This window comes from Rattus norvegicus, chromosome 2 (genome assembly GCF_036323735.1).
Source record: "Rattus norvegicus strain BN/NHsdMcwi chromosome 2, GRCr8, whole genome shotgun sequence".
Lineage (NCBI taxonomy): Eukaryota > Metazoa > Chordata > Mammalia > Rodentia > Muridae > Rattus > Rattus norvegicus.
The window spans coordinates 78,063,673-78,075,913 of record NC_086020.1 but is presented as its reverse complement, the minus strand read 5'-3'; the positions used below and the strand labels follow the sequence as shown (position 1 = coordinate 78,075,913).

The 12,241-nt window shown below is 45.8% G+C and overlaps 1 protein-coding gene across 2 annotated transcripts in view; it reads right to left on the bottom strand.

Annotated features, from left to right (window-relative positions):
- The window catches only part of Retreg1 (reticulophagy regulator 1), a 159,882-nt gene that overhangs the window by 129,403 nt on the left and 18,238 nt on the right, over positions 1 to 12,241 (bottom strand). Inside the window, exon 2 of one of the 2 annotated variants that reach the window (XM_063282446.1) lies at positions 9,435 to 11,485. In XM_063282446.1, coding sequence (XP_063138516.1) covers positions 9,435 to 9,703 — 269 coding nt within the window. In that variant the 5' untranslated portion in view covers positions 9,704 to 11,485. Of the gene's footprint in view, positions 1 to 9,434; positions 11,486 to 12,241 lie in introns of those variants that run through there. The other variant, NM_001034912.1, reaches the window with a different exon arrangement.

Here is a 12,241-nt window from a genome sequence, read left to right as displayed (position 1 = left end):
TGTTTGGCTCAACTTGGTGAACCAGCAATGCCTTCCCCAGGAGCAGGAAAGCTCTCAGGGGCAAGTGTAGCCCTAGGACCTCTGCTCCATCCCTGGATCCAGCACCAGACTGAACGCATGCTCAGCTGTGTCTTCTGGTAACCCAGGTCAAAGAGAAATGTAATTACTTCTATTATTGTGATAAAACATCACAATCCAGGGAACTTACGGGAGAGTTGATTGGGGCTAATGTTCCAAGGTTTGAGCCTCTCACAGTGGAGTGAAGGCATGGCAGCCTGAGTGGGAAACTGAGGGCTCACATCTTGAACCATAAACCAGAAGCAGAGAGGGCAAACCTGAAATGGCCCCAGTGACATGCCTCCTCCAACAGAGTCACTCCTCCTAAGTCTCTCAAACAGCACCTTCAACTGGGAACCAAATATTCAAATGTCTGAGACTATGGGGAACGTCTCTTAATCAAACCAGCACAAAGGATGAGCAAGGAATTTTGACTCGACCCGTTAGTAAGGTAAAAAAATAAATTTAACTGATACAAAAACAACCACCTCCCAACAACAGTGTCTTTGTTCCGTTCTGGAATCACTAACTCTAATTATGTAATATTGGAAAGTATGATTCAAGTTTCCTCGTGGCATTCTTTTAAGCAGTGGAATGCTGAACTTTTGAAAACGGGCACACTTCATGACCCATCCTTATACCTATCATCAGGAACTGTGTGTCTGCCAGGACGGCCATTAACCACATGGGACGCTTTACATTTAAAGTAAATCTAATTAAAAATTAATTTATCAAGGACACGAAGAGAAGGCTCAATAAGTCAAGTGCTTGCGACGCAAACATGAGGCCCTGAGTTCAATCCCCAGCAACCACAGAAAAAGCCAGGCAGAGTGGTAATCGCCCACTTCTAGAACTGGTGGTGGTGGTCACCCCAGTTCTAGAAAACAAAGACAAGCACAGCAGATTCTGGGAACCTAACAACAGCCAGTCTAACTAAAATGGCAAGCTCCAGTTCGGTAAGATGCCCTGTCTCAAAACTCTGATAGGCAGTCCTAGAGGAAAGCACCCAATGTTGACTTCTGATGGCCACACTTATCCTCACAGGTGACTGTGGGTCCTCGTTCTGCCCTGCCACTTGGGTGTGAGGCTATAGGGAAGTACTAAGACAATGCTCAGGGAGTGGGAAAATGCAGTCTGAGATGAGGGGGTAGCGAATTTGGGATTCCCTGACTTCCAGACCTCCAGGCCCCATTGGGGTGTTGCACAGAGGGATCAAGAACAAAAGATCAAGGATCCATGACCAGTGGTAAGGCTGGACCACTGGGGTCCCAGGGCTGAGGACAGCAACTAGCCTGGGGCCAGGGTAATGGGAACTCCAGCTTAGCTCATCAGCAAAGGTAGAGGTGGTTGTCTGGACTCGCAGAAAGGCCTTCTGAAGGTCTCCTCCATGCTCCATGCCTCCCATGGCAGTCGGTTCTCCATGAAAGAGACGGACCATGTTTATCCATTCCATTTATTGACTATTCATTGGGGGAAATGAATGCACCTCCTCAGGGTGGACCAGAGATTAAATACCTTTTGCAGGGAGGAATGTCCAGGAAAGGAAGCTTACTGGCTAAAGCCTCAGGGCCTCCAGATACCTCATCAGCATGGAGAACTCTGTTCATGGCTACATGACCCACATGTGTTCCTGACCAGGAATCTAGTAGGGAGCAGTGAGGGAGGCGCCTGTCTCAGGAGTACGCCTGAGTTCTGGGGTCTCAGACCCGCTCTACCTTACCAAGTTTCCTGACATAGTCCACTGTCCCATAGCTCCTCCTTTCCTTTTTATACAGGAGAGTGTTGTTGGAGTGACTATCTCTAATGTTATTTGTAGTGAAAATCTGGGGTAGGGTGGAAGCATCAAAATAAACCAGAGGGGTAGTACAACATACTGAATGGTCCACTGTCCCACAGGTGACATGATACACACACACACACACACACACACACGGGTGGGGGACACATACATATAACATACATATAAGAAAAGCACTAAGTCACTCCAGTCCAGTGGTACTCAATCTGCCTAACACCGGGACCCTTTAATATAGTTTCTCATGTTGTGGTAACCCCAACCATAAAATTATTTTGTTGCTACTTCATAACTGTAATTTGCTGTTATGAATAGTAATGTATTTAAGTACCTGTATTTTCCAACGGTCTAAGGTGACCCCTATGAAAGGGTGGTCCGACCCAAAGGGGTTGCAAAATGGCCTTCCTACCCTTATTTCAGGTGTTTGATAGCCCCCAAGAATATACTACTCACTGGAGTGGGCTAGGCAAACGCAGAATAATCTTCCTCGGGGCAAACTCTCTACTGAACAGTGCATAGGCAGCCATTTTGGGTAGCTAAGTTCACATCAATGAGCCCTTGCTCCTCTTTGTGTAAGACGGGGATAATGTGTATGTAAATGGATGCAAATGAGGTGCTAGATATGAAAATATCTTATTATAATGTAATCACCAAACTTCGCTTTGACAAGCCACCAGAGTTGTCACTTTAAGGTTTATAGGTGGGACTGGGATGCTGGTGACTTGGCTATCACCCAGGGGCAGCCAGTAGCTCCAGGTAAAGACACATACCAGCTGGAGTCACCCAGCAAGAGAAATGGCATCTTATAGAAAAGAGGACTTACAACTACAGAAAGTGCCCAAACCCGATGCTACTCCAACATGAGTGTGTATCCAGTAACCTAGAGAGCTGGAGAAGGCCAGGGAGCTCCATCCCACCTCCAGGAATTCCGGTTAGGGAGGCTTGGGGAGGGCTGGGTATCTGCATAGCTGACCAGCAGGAAATGCTGCTGCTAGTGTATGCTCACACTGCAGGATGGGGAACCATGGAGCAGGGGAGAGGGCAGGCTTGACACCAAGTGGGAGGTTGGAACGTGCCGCTTTCTGAACCAACGCCACAGATGGCACTCCAAGGACTCTCATGGGACCCATCAGCATTCCAGAACGTACCCAAGATGCTTCAAAAGTCAAAGGGCCCAAGGTCCCCTTCGAGGTGTGTCCCTGCATAGCCATCTCAAGAACACCACTGCATTTCAATAGTCCCATGGGTGGAAGGAAGAATCTTCACATAACCTCGAGACATGAAGAAAAACTCCTCTACGTAGACTTTTAGATGCCATGGTCACCAACAGTGAGTTCAAAGCTTGATCAGAGCAGCTTTTTAAACTGCAGAGTCACGTGACTCAAAGAGAGGCTGCTTTAATCGTTATATTTCAGAACCAGGGTTGGCAAGGAGATGTGTAAGATGGGCTTTTTGCTCCATTCCTTTCTCTTCCAGGGTCACCATCATGATTCTATAACAAAGCCCAGATTGCCACTTACTACTTCCCACCCAGGCTTGTCCCTAAGCTTCCCAGTAACTTTAATAATACTAAATAATAAGAATAGGCAAGCATCAAAATTCTTTATACGAACATCAGCTTGCGAATGGAGGAGCCAGTTGTGACACACTCCTCCAAAGTAGCATAGCACTCAGCAATAAACAAACAAACAAATAAATAAAATGAACAATGCACTGATGCCTTTAATCCCTGCACTCGGGAGGCAGAGGCAGATGGATCTCTGTGAGTTTGAGGCCACCCTGGTCTACAGAGCTAGTTCCAGGACAACCAGGACTATACAAAAAAACAAAAAACAAAAAACAAAAACAAAAACAAAAAAAAAACCCTGTCTCAAACAAAACAAAAACAAAAAAGGGCAAATAACTGATGCAAATAGCAGGAAAGAAGCTTAAAACTTGGTGCAAACTCACTGAGGTCAGACAAGACAGCATGCCACATGCTACCATCATGTGGAACTTTAGGAAAGGAGACTGATGTCATATTAAAACAGATCAGACCCTGAAGGGAGCACTGACAGGAAGCAGACCAAAGTACCCTTTGAGGCTGTGGTGGTTTGAATGAGAATGGTCCCCTTAGGTTCATATCAACACTTGGGCCACAGCTGATGGGACTATTTGGGGAGAATTAGGAGGTGTGGCCTTGTTGGAGGAGGTGCAGCCCTGGGAGTGAGATTTGAGGTTTCAGAGCCTGAGTCAATTCCAGTGAGCTCGCTCTGCCTGGCGCTCGTTGACCAGATATAAGCTCTCAGCTGTTGCTGTTGCTCCAGGACCATGCCTGCCTGCCGGCTGCCATGCTCCCCACCATGATAGTCATGGACTCTACCCATCTGGAACAGGGAGCTCCCAAATTAAATGCTTTCCTTGTAGCCCTTACAGAGGACTTGAGTTTAGCTCCTGGCACATACCTAAGGTAGCTCATGATCTCCTGTAACTCCAGCTCCAGGGATCCAGTGACCTCTGGCCTTCATAGGCACGTGTATTCACACGCGCGCGCACGCACACACACACACACACACACACACACACACACACACCTTCCACACATACACAATTAGAAAATAAAACAAACCTTTTAAAAAGTAAATTGTCATTTCTGTTTCGCTAGTAGTTTCACTTCAAGCTGAATTTAAAACTGTAACACTAGCTGCCCTTGTGAGAGGGCTCAGGGCCAGGCATGGGGAAGACTTCTAAAATGTTTTCCCTTTTCTGCTTTTTTTAATATATGAAATTATGAAGTTACATTAGTTATTTTAAAAATTAAGAAAAGGAATTTTGAAAATGTGTTCCTTGTAAGTTCAGTGAGTGAGACCATGCGTTCTGAAGCCAGGTATTGTCCCAGAACTACTGAGCAGTGGTCCAGTTGGTTTCCATTGTGGAAATCTTGATTCTAAAGACTCGTGTTAAATGCAGCCTACATTTAATCTTACTTCACCACAATATGACTAAACATCTATGTTTGGCATTTTTTCACGTGTTAGCATTTTTCTCAAGTATATCATATTTAAAATATATTCATGTCTGATTAAAGAACGTTATGTTTGCAGTCTTATCCCCTAAGTGAATGTCATTAAATCAGTCTGCTTTACTTTCACACACACCTTTGAACTCTAAGTCCATCTACAACACTGCAGAACCAGCCCCAGTGCATGTCACTTTGTGCTTCTTTTATCCCAAACTACATTTGCAAAACTCATCTGCCATTGTACCATTGTTTATCTTCACTGGCGTATAGCTGTCTGTGGTGGTTTGAATAGACTCCCACAGACTCATGTTTGAAAGTCTGGCCTGTGGGAAGTAGCCATATTAGGAGGTGTAGCCTTGTTGGAATAGGTGTGGCCTTGTTGGAGGAAGTGTGCCATTGTGTAAGCAGGCTTTGAGGATGCCTAGATCTGCCCAATGTATGTAGAAGGCTCCTTCCGGCAGCCTTCAAATCAAGATGTAGAACTCTCTTCCAGCACCATGTCTCCTTGGCAAGCTGCCATGCTTCCCGCCATGATGACAATGAACCTCTGAAACTGTAAGCCAGCCCCAATTATAAGAGTTGCCATGGTCATGGTGTCTATTCACAGCAATGAATTGTCCACGGTAGGAATAAGTGGTCACCAATTTATTTATCCATTTTAATATTTGTGTACATTTCACAGGACATTTTTTATTGTCCTTAAAGAAAGATTAAGGACAGTTCGAACACAGCATTTCTGGCAAGCACTGTACCCCAGATACATACCCACAGCACCTAGCCAATCTCATCAACATTTTATTCCCTTGTTGCTTTTCTCTACCAGATTGACTTATAGATGAAATGCTGAGTATGCCTTTAAAGATGTCTTCCTTTCACTGGGTATACTCCTTACAATTAGACAGTTATCCAGGTACAAGATCTACTAAAACCACCTCTGTTCTTGTCAAGGTTCAGTTTCATCCCAATCCATGAAGACCCTCCCATCCATAATGACTCTGTCCCACCCATACCATCGCAAAGTGAATTATCCTTCCTCAAAACATCCACCCATATATTTGCTGGATACATACTGGAGATACTCGAACCTGCTGGGATCTGTTTCAATCCCTGCTTTCCCATGCACTACTGTTGCAGGCCATGGGCAGGTAGTCAGTGTCAAAATTCCTGAGTCAAATTCAAGATCCTGAAAGCAATTATAAGCACTGGGTATTAAATTATACAATCTGTATATTTACCAAGTTAACTTCCACAAGAGTGGAACAGCAGCAATGACAAGTTTCAAGTTTAGCACCCATTGTTTATGCTAAAATTGGAGGCGTTTTGTTTGTTCTTGAGACAGGGTCGAATTGTATAGCCCATTATATCTTTAATATATTGACTTCTTGGTTTTTTTCATAGAAAACAAAATTGTTAGCATCCCCAAGACAAAGGAAATTAAAGAACACAATGAAGTCATCTATAACCAGGAATGATGGCTAATACCTACTCTAGTGTTTAGGAAGCCAAGGCAGGAGGATTATCTTGAGTTTGAGGCTAATTTCATTAACAGAGTAATAACCTGTTTGTATTTATTAAAAAGAAAAAGGCTGGACGGTAGTGGCTCATGTCTTTAATCCCAGCCCTCAGGAAGCAAAGGCAGGTAGATCTCTGTGAGTTCAAGGCCAGCCTGGTCTACAGAGCAAATTCCTGCACAGCTGGGGCTACACAGAGAAATACTCTCTGGGGGGAAAGGGAGAAGAAAGAAGGAATGAAAACAAAGATAGGCTTATTTGAGAAGAAATAAATTAGCTTTTTTAAAAAAATAAGTTTTAGGCTTTAAGCAGAATATTTCAAGTCCAGAGAAACAAATAATGAAGATTTCAAAAACCGTTATGACATCAATTAAAAAAAAAAAAAAGTCCTAAAGTCCAATGGATTGTTACACAAAAGCAGCAATTGCTTCGGGATTCTGAGAGCAGGATGGTGATTCTGTCAGGGGAAATGCATACATGGAATTCAGCTACTGCAAACAGGGAAAATAAAACAAGTAAGATCCTAACCAACTTCAATCTCTGGCCACTGTTTGTCATCCCATCAGAGTAGTGGGTAAGATGGACTCATGAAAAACATCAAATACTCTTTTTAATTATTTATACAAAAAATAGCTCCAACAATGGTTCTGAAAGAATATGTCACAGGGAGGCTAGAGAGGTGGCTCAGTCAGGAATGTGCCTGTCACTCGAGCACTGAGCTCCCAAGGACTACATACAAGCCAGGAGAGATAGCGTGTGAAAGGGCTAGAGACAGGCAGAGCCCCGAGGCTCAGTGACCAACCAACCCAGCCATGTTTATGAGCTCCAGGGTTAGTAGAAAGCCTGTTGGAAAAAACTAACAAGGGCAATTAAAGAGGCCCTCTGGCTTCTACTACATGCACAAACATAGATGTAGACCAGAACACCCATAAACTCCTCGCATACCCCATACACACACACATGCATACATGCAAGAATACATCACAGGAAAAAATGTTTGTAACTCTTTACATTGTGTAAAATCCATCATATAAAAAGAGCTCCAGTAAGTCAATAAGAAGATCAACGTCCAAAGTAAAGAAACAAACCAGAGTTATAGATAAATAGGCACTGCAGATCATGGTGTCCTTGAACGTAAGAAAAGCAATCAATCTTAGACAAATGCAAATTTAAAACCATACCAAAGTGCCCTTTCCACTTACTAGATTTACAAGAGTAAAACACTTTTCAAAAGCTTCTTGGCAAGAGTATAGAGGAGCGCGCTGTCACACTCACTGGTGAGCAAATGATCTGGCAGAACCCCAACAACAGTATGGTGGTCAGACCCACAATACAGAGACATCCATCAAAATGCAAGGGCACATGCCCCCTGACCCAACTGTTTCTCTTACCGGACTCACCCTTTAAAAGGTTTCAGATATACAAAATGATACACAGTACAAGACTCAGCTGTCACATTCAAAATGCACATGCTGGAAACTACATCTTAGGAGGTGGGTTCCATACTCTTGGAAAAGAATTCTATGCATTGACAAAACAAGGTGTATTCAACAAGGCACCAGCCCTTAAACGAAGAATCCTTACTATGCCAGCCCACAGTTTGCACAACACAGAGAACTTCTGCTGAAACAGGCACTATAAAAAAAAAAAAAAAAAAAAAAGGCCTCAGAGAGCAAGCTAGCAGCCCCTGTGGCCTCTGGGAGGAAGCTGGAGAGCTGGGATGGGCGTGGGAAAGAGATTTTCAAAGAGAGAAGATTTTCAAAGTGTTTACATTTTTGTACCTTCAAGCTTTAGAACTGTGGTGTTTTTTAAGTAAATAAAACTTTAAAATCTAAAACATGTTGCTTATTAGTAAATAATTGAGACACAGCCCTAAGACTCAGTATCCTGCCCAGTCTAGCACAACATAATATAACCTCTTTATTTAAGGGCCAAGGTAACTTTACAACAGGATAGAGACCTGGGATAAACTTCAGAAACAGCAACACTGGGAGACCCAAAGTTAATTAACATCCACAGACAGCAACAAGACACAGCTCGTTTTCAGAGTAAACCAAGACCAGCAGGGATCTGAAGAAAATCCTTCACGTTGCTCAAGTTATTAATCTAGAAAAAAAAAATAACAGGCTACGGTCTCTTTGTATGCATTTATTTATTTCCCAACTTTGGGGTTACGAAATCTACGTCCTGTGAATAGGTACTTGTTAGCGAAACTGCTTATTCCGTACTTCGAGGGCTATGCATGTTATGAAGACACTTAGCAAACAAAGGTTTTTCTTCGCCCTTGATGAACTAGTACCAGACGAAAACGCTCATCATTCCGCGGTGGAGCCGGACACTGCCTGATGCTTACCTAGGCAGAACACTTTCTGGTGAGGTAAACCTGTTGATTGAGGGGCTACTTAAAGAAAATCCCCCGAATATTCCCTCTGGGGTTTGCCTGAAATTACTACCCATCCCCACCTATCCTCCACCCCCACAGCTATGCAATCTTGGGGCGGGGCGATGTACCTAATCCACCTGTTTGTTTACCTCCTTCTTTCTCATCTGGGATCAAAGACAGTAAACCCTACCCTCCAGGGAAAAGAAAAACAAATCATTCGCTGTCCATCTCTGGTGGCTGACGAAGGTAGCAGTGCTCAGAGGATACCTAAGGTGGTCCAGATATGTCTCTGGGTGCAAAAATTAATTCAAGACCACGGGCCTCTGTACCCCCATACTTGAAAGTACAGGTCAAGACCTGAGAGTTAACAATACCAGGGCCGAAGTTTTCAAGAGCTCTGGAACATCCCTAGATACAGGAGCACACGTGGGTCAGCTGACCATCACCTCCCCTTGGAGACTGGACACCCTCAGCAAGGGTGACAGCCACTCACAGGGAAGTGCGTCTGGAGGAAAGTTGAAGTGGGTGACTACCTGTTTCAGACAGGTGACCAAGCAAGTGGGACCAGACTGTCACTTCCACCGCAGCGACGCCCAGCTCCCCCTCCCCCAGCCAGGCCACATCCGGCCATGGGCGCCCCAAGGTCACCTGCCCTCTGGGGCGCCCCCACCCAGCCCGAGCGCTCACCAGAACAGCAGGTTGGCACCCAGGAAGGCGAGCAGGCTGCGCAGCGGCCTCTTCCAGCTCAGGAGCTCGTCGGCGCGCCAGCCCAGCCACAGCACGGGCTCCCCGAGTAGCCAGGTCAGGGCGGCGGCCACTCTGCCCGCGGCCTCCTCCACCTGCGGCCCGGCGCCCTCCGGCCCTGCCTCCTCCCCGGGAACCCCGGGTCGCGGTTCCTGCTCCTCCGTAGCTGGGCATCCCTGCGTGGCGTGCTCCTCCGGCGCCGGGCTCGCCATCTTCAGCGGTGTTTTGCTGGCGGGGACGGGGATGGGGACGGGGACAGGGAGGGAGGCGGGCGGGCACGCGCGCGCGCGCGCCTGGCGGTGAGCGCCGGGAGAGCAGCGAGGACAACGGGGACCGGTCCGGGTGCAGGGTGCGCACCGCGGGGTGCCGGCGGCTGAGTGCCTTGTGACGTCAGGCCTGGCCGCGCCGGGAAAGAGGGTGCGGTCAAGTTCGTGTAGGGGCGGGGCCGCCCTAGGTCTGGCTGAACATCCTGGGCTGGGCTCCGTGGGTGCGAGCTGTGCAGCGTCCCTGGGGAGCTGGGGACCAACGAAAATAGTCCCTTTTCCCTTCTGGATGAGGGGCCCAGGTAGAGGACTAGCCCCAAGGGGAGTCTGGGCTTTGAATTATAAAAGGAGGAAGGGGGCGCATTCCCACTTTCTCCAGTCACAGCAGACACTCGTCCATCCCTCAGTATTGAAGAAAATAACTGAGTGCTCCTGGCCATGTATTTCCTCACTCAGGACTCAGCACGCCCTTGTCCAGGTCCCTTGCAGGAACAGCCTTCGTAACTGTGTCAGATGCAAACGCTGACTTGGGAAACGAAGAAAAGCACATTTGGAGTCAAGGAAGGACGTCTGGTTTGGCCCTCTGATTTTAAGAGTAAGGACCCACCAGGCCATAGGGCACAGGCTGGTGAAGTCGCTTCTAGTTAAGGGAGCTGAAGGCTCTGAAGTGAGAGTTGTTCTTTGCAGATTGTCAGCGAGCTGATCAGGAAGCAGAGAGGCCAGAGGGTGGCCTGTGGCCCTACTGTGCTAGTGTGCCAAGCTTTGGAGGTGGTTGCTTCGGTAGATCTGTTGTGCGTGTCACAAGGCGGCCTCAGAGGTGGAGAATCCTAGAGCTCCCCATGTGGTTCTCCTGGTTGAATGTTGGAAAGACTAGAATGAAAGACCCTTCTTCAATCCAGAGAGTGCATGCATCAGGGTACCTGGCATCCTCTACTCATACTCTGTATCCAGCCTGCATTCACGGTATGGTTTTGGTGCATTCTCAAAGCAACGAGAGCCCACTGCCTGGGGTTAAGGTTTGTAATGCTAATCTAGATGGCCACTATATACCTCTGTTTCTATGTATGCAAACATTTATTTATACATTGCAGGCTAGATGTCAGCAGTTATCTGAATGTATGTTGTATTTGAAGGAATTACATGTCTTGGATTCACACAAAAGTTTGTTAACCACCTACTACGTGCCTGGTACACCACTGGGTCCTGTAGATGTGGATTCTACCTGCAAGAGATTCACAATCCAAAAGGTGCCGCTTAAAATTGATAATAAATGTGGCAACGGAAATCCTCAGGGCCAAGAGATTTCTCCTTTAAACTGAATCCAAAAATCATGTTTCAGAAGGGTTTGGTATGTAGATAGCATCTTTCCTGACTTGTTAAAGCTCGGAGAACAGTCTTTCTGATCGGAGTTCAGCTTGAGAAAAGGTTACATGATTTGCAGGTGTAGATCAGTCATTGTTTTCTTCTGAACATTGTTACTCAGCAGTGATATCTTGAGTTTTGGGGGCATCCAGGTGTGAGGAGGTCATAGAAGCAATGAAAAAGCAATATGGGAACAATCCAGTCATCCTCCCCACCCAAGCAATTCTGTCCAATGTGGGACCTTCTTGGCCTTGGTGGAGGAGCTTTGGGTAGATAAAGATGCTTTTTGATGCAATTCGGGCTTTGTTTAGTACTTGACAGAGACCTGATCTGAGGATGCAGGGCAGTGGTCTTCTAGAACTGGTATCCCTGTGGTCCAAAACCAGAGATAACTTTCAGAAACAAGTTTATAAGATTCTTCATGTTCCTCCTCCCCCTGAATTCTAATTATTGTCATCAGGATCTGAGGATCTCTGGATGCAGTAAAAGCTGCTAGCAAGGGAGTCCCCAAAAGGCTAAACCATGGTTGCTATGTGTGACTGCTGTCTTCATTATCTCCCTCCCCCTTTCCAAATAACTGTAGAGAAAAGGCTGCTCAGACAAAGGATTACTTCCTCTAGCCCCATGCTCTTCTTTACTTCTGACCTCTAATAATTACTGAACACTTGTAGAATGCAAGAAGATACTAGTAGAGACACATAAATTACTATTACTGAGTAGTTACTCTTTGCCTAATCTTTGTGATGCCCAAGTAATGTATTCAGCCCTGAGCACAGAAAACTAATATTGGGTGGAAGCTGCTAAGTCTTGTTCTCTACTTGCAACAACTTGGATGTAGTGCAAGCTTTAATTCCAGCACTTGGGAGGCAGAGGCAGAAACAAGCAGACAGATTTCAGTGAATTCAATCTCAACCTGGTCTATATAGCAAGCTCCAGTCTAGCCAAAGCTACACAATGAGAGCCTGACTCAAAATAAATAATTAAAAACAAGTCTTGGGGGGGTTCTATTTAAGACTCTTTTGATCTTGACTTTGATTTTTTTGGGAATAGTGTCATGAATAATAATGAGTTACACAATTAGACAATATATATCAGAAAAGGACAAAGAAGCTAGAAAGCTACCCC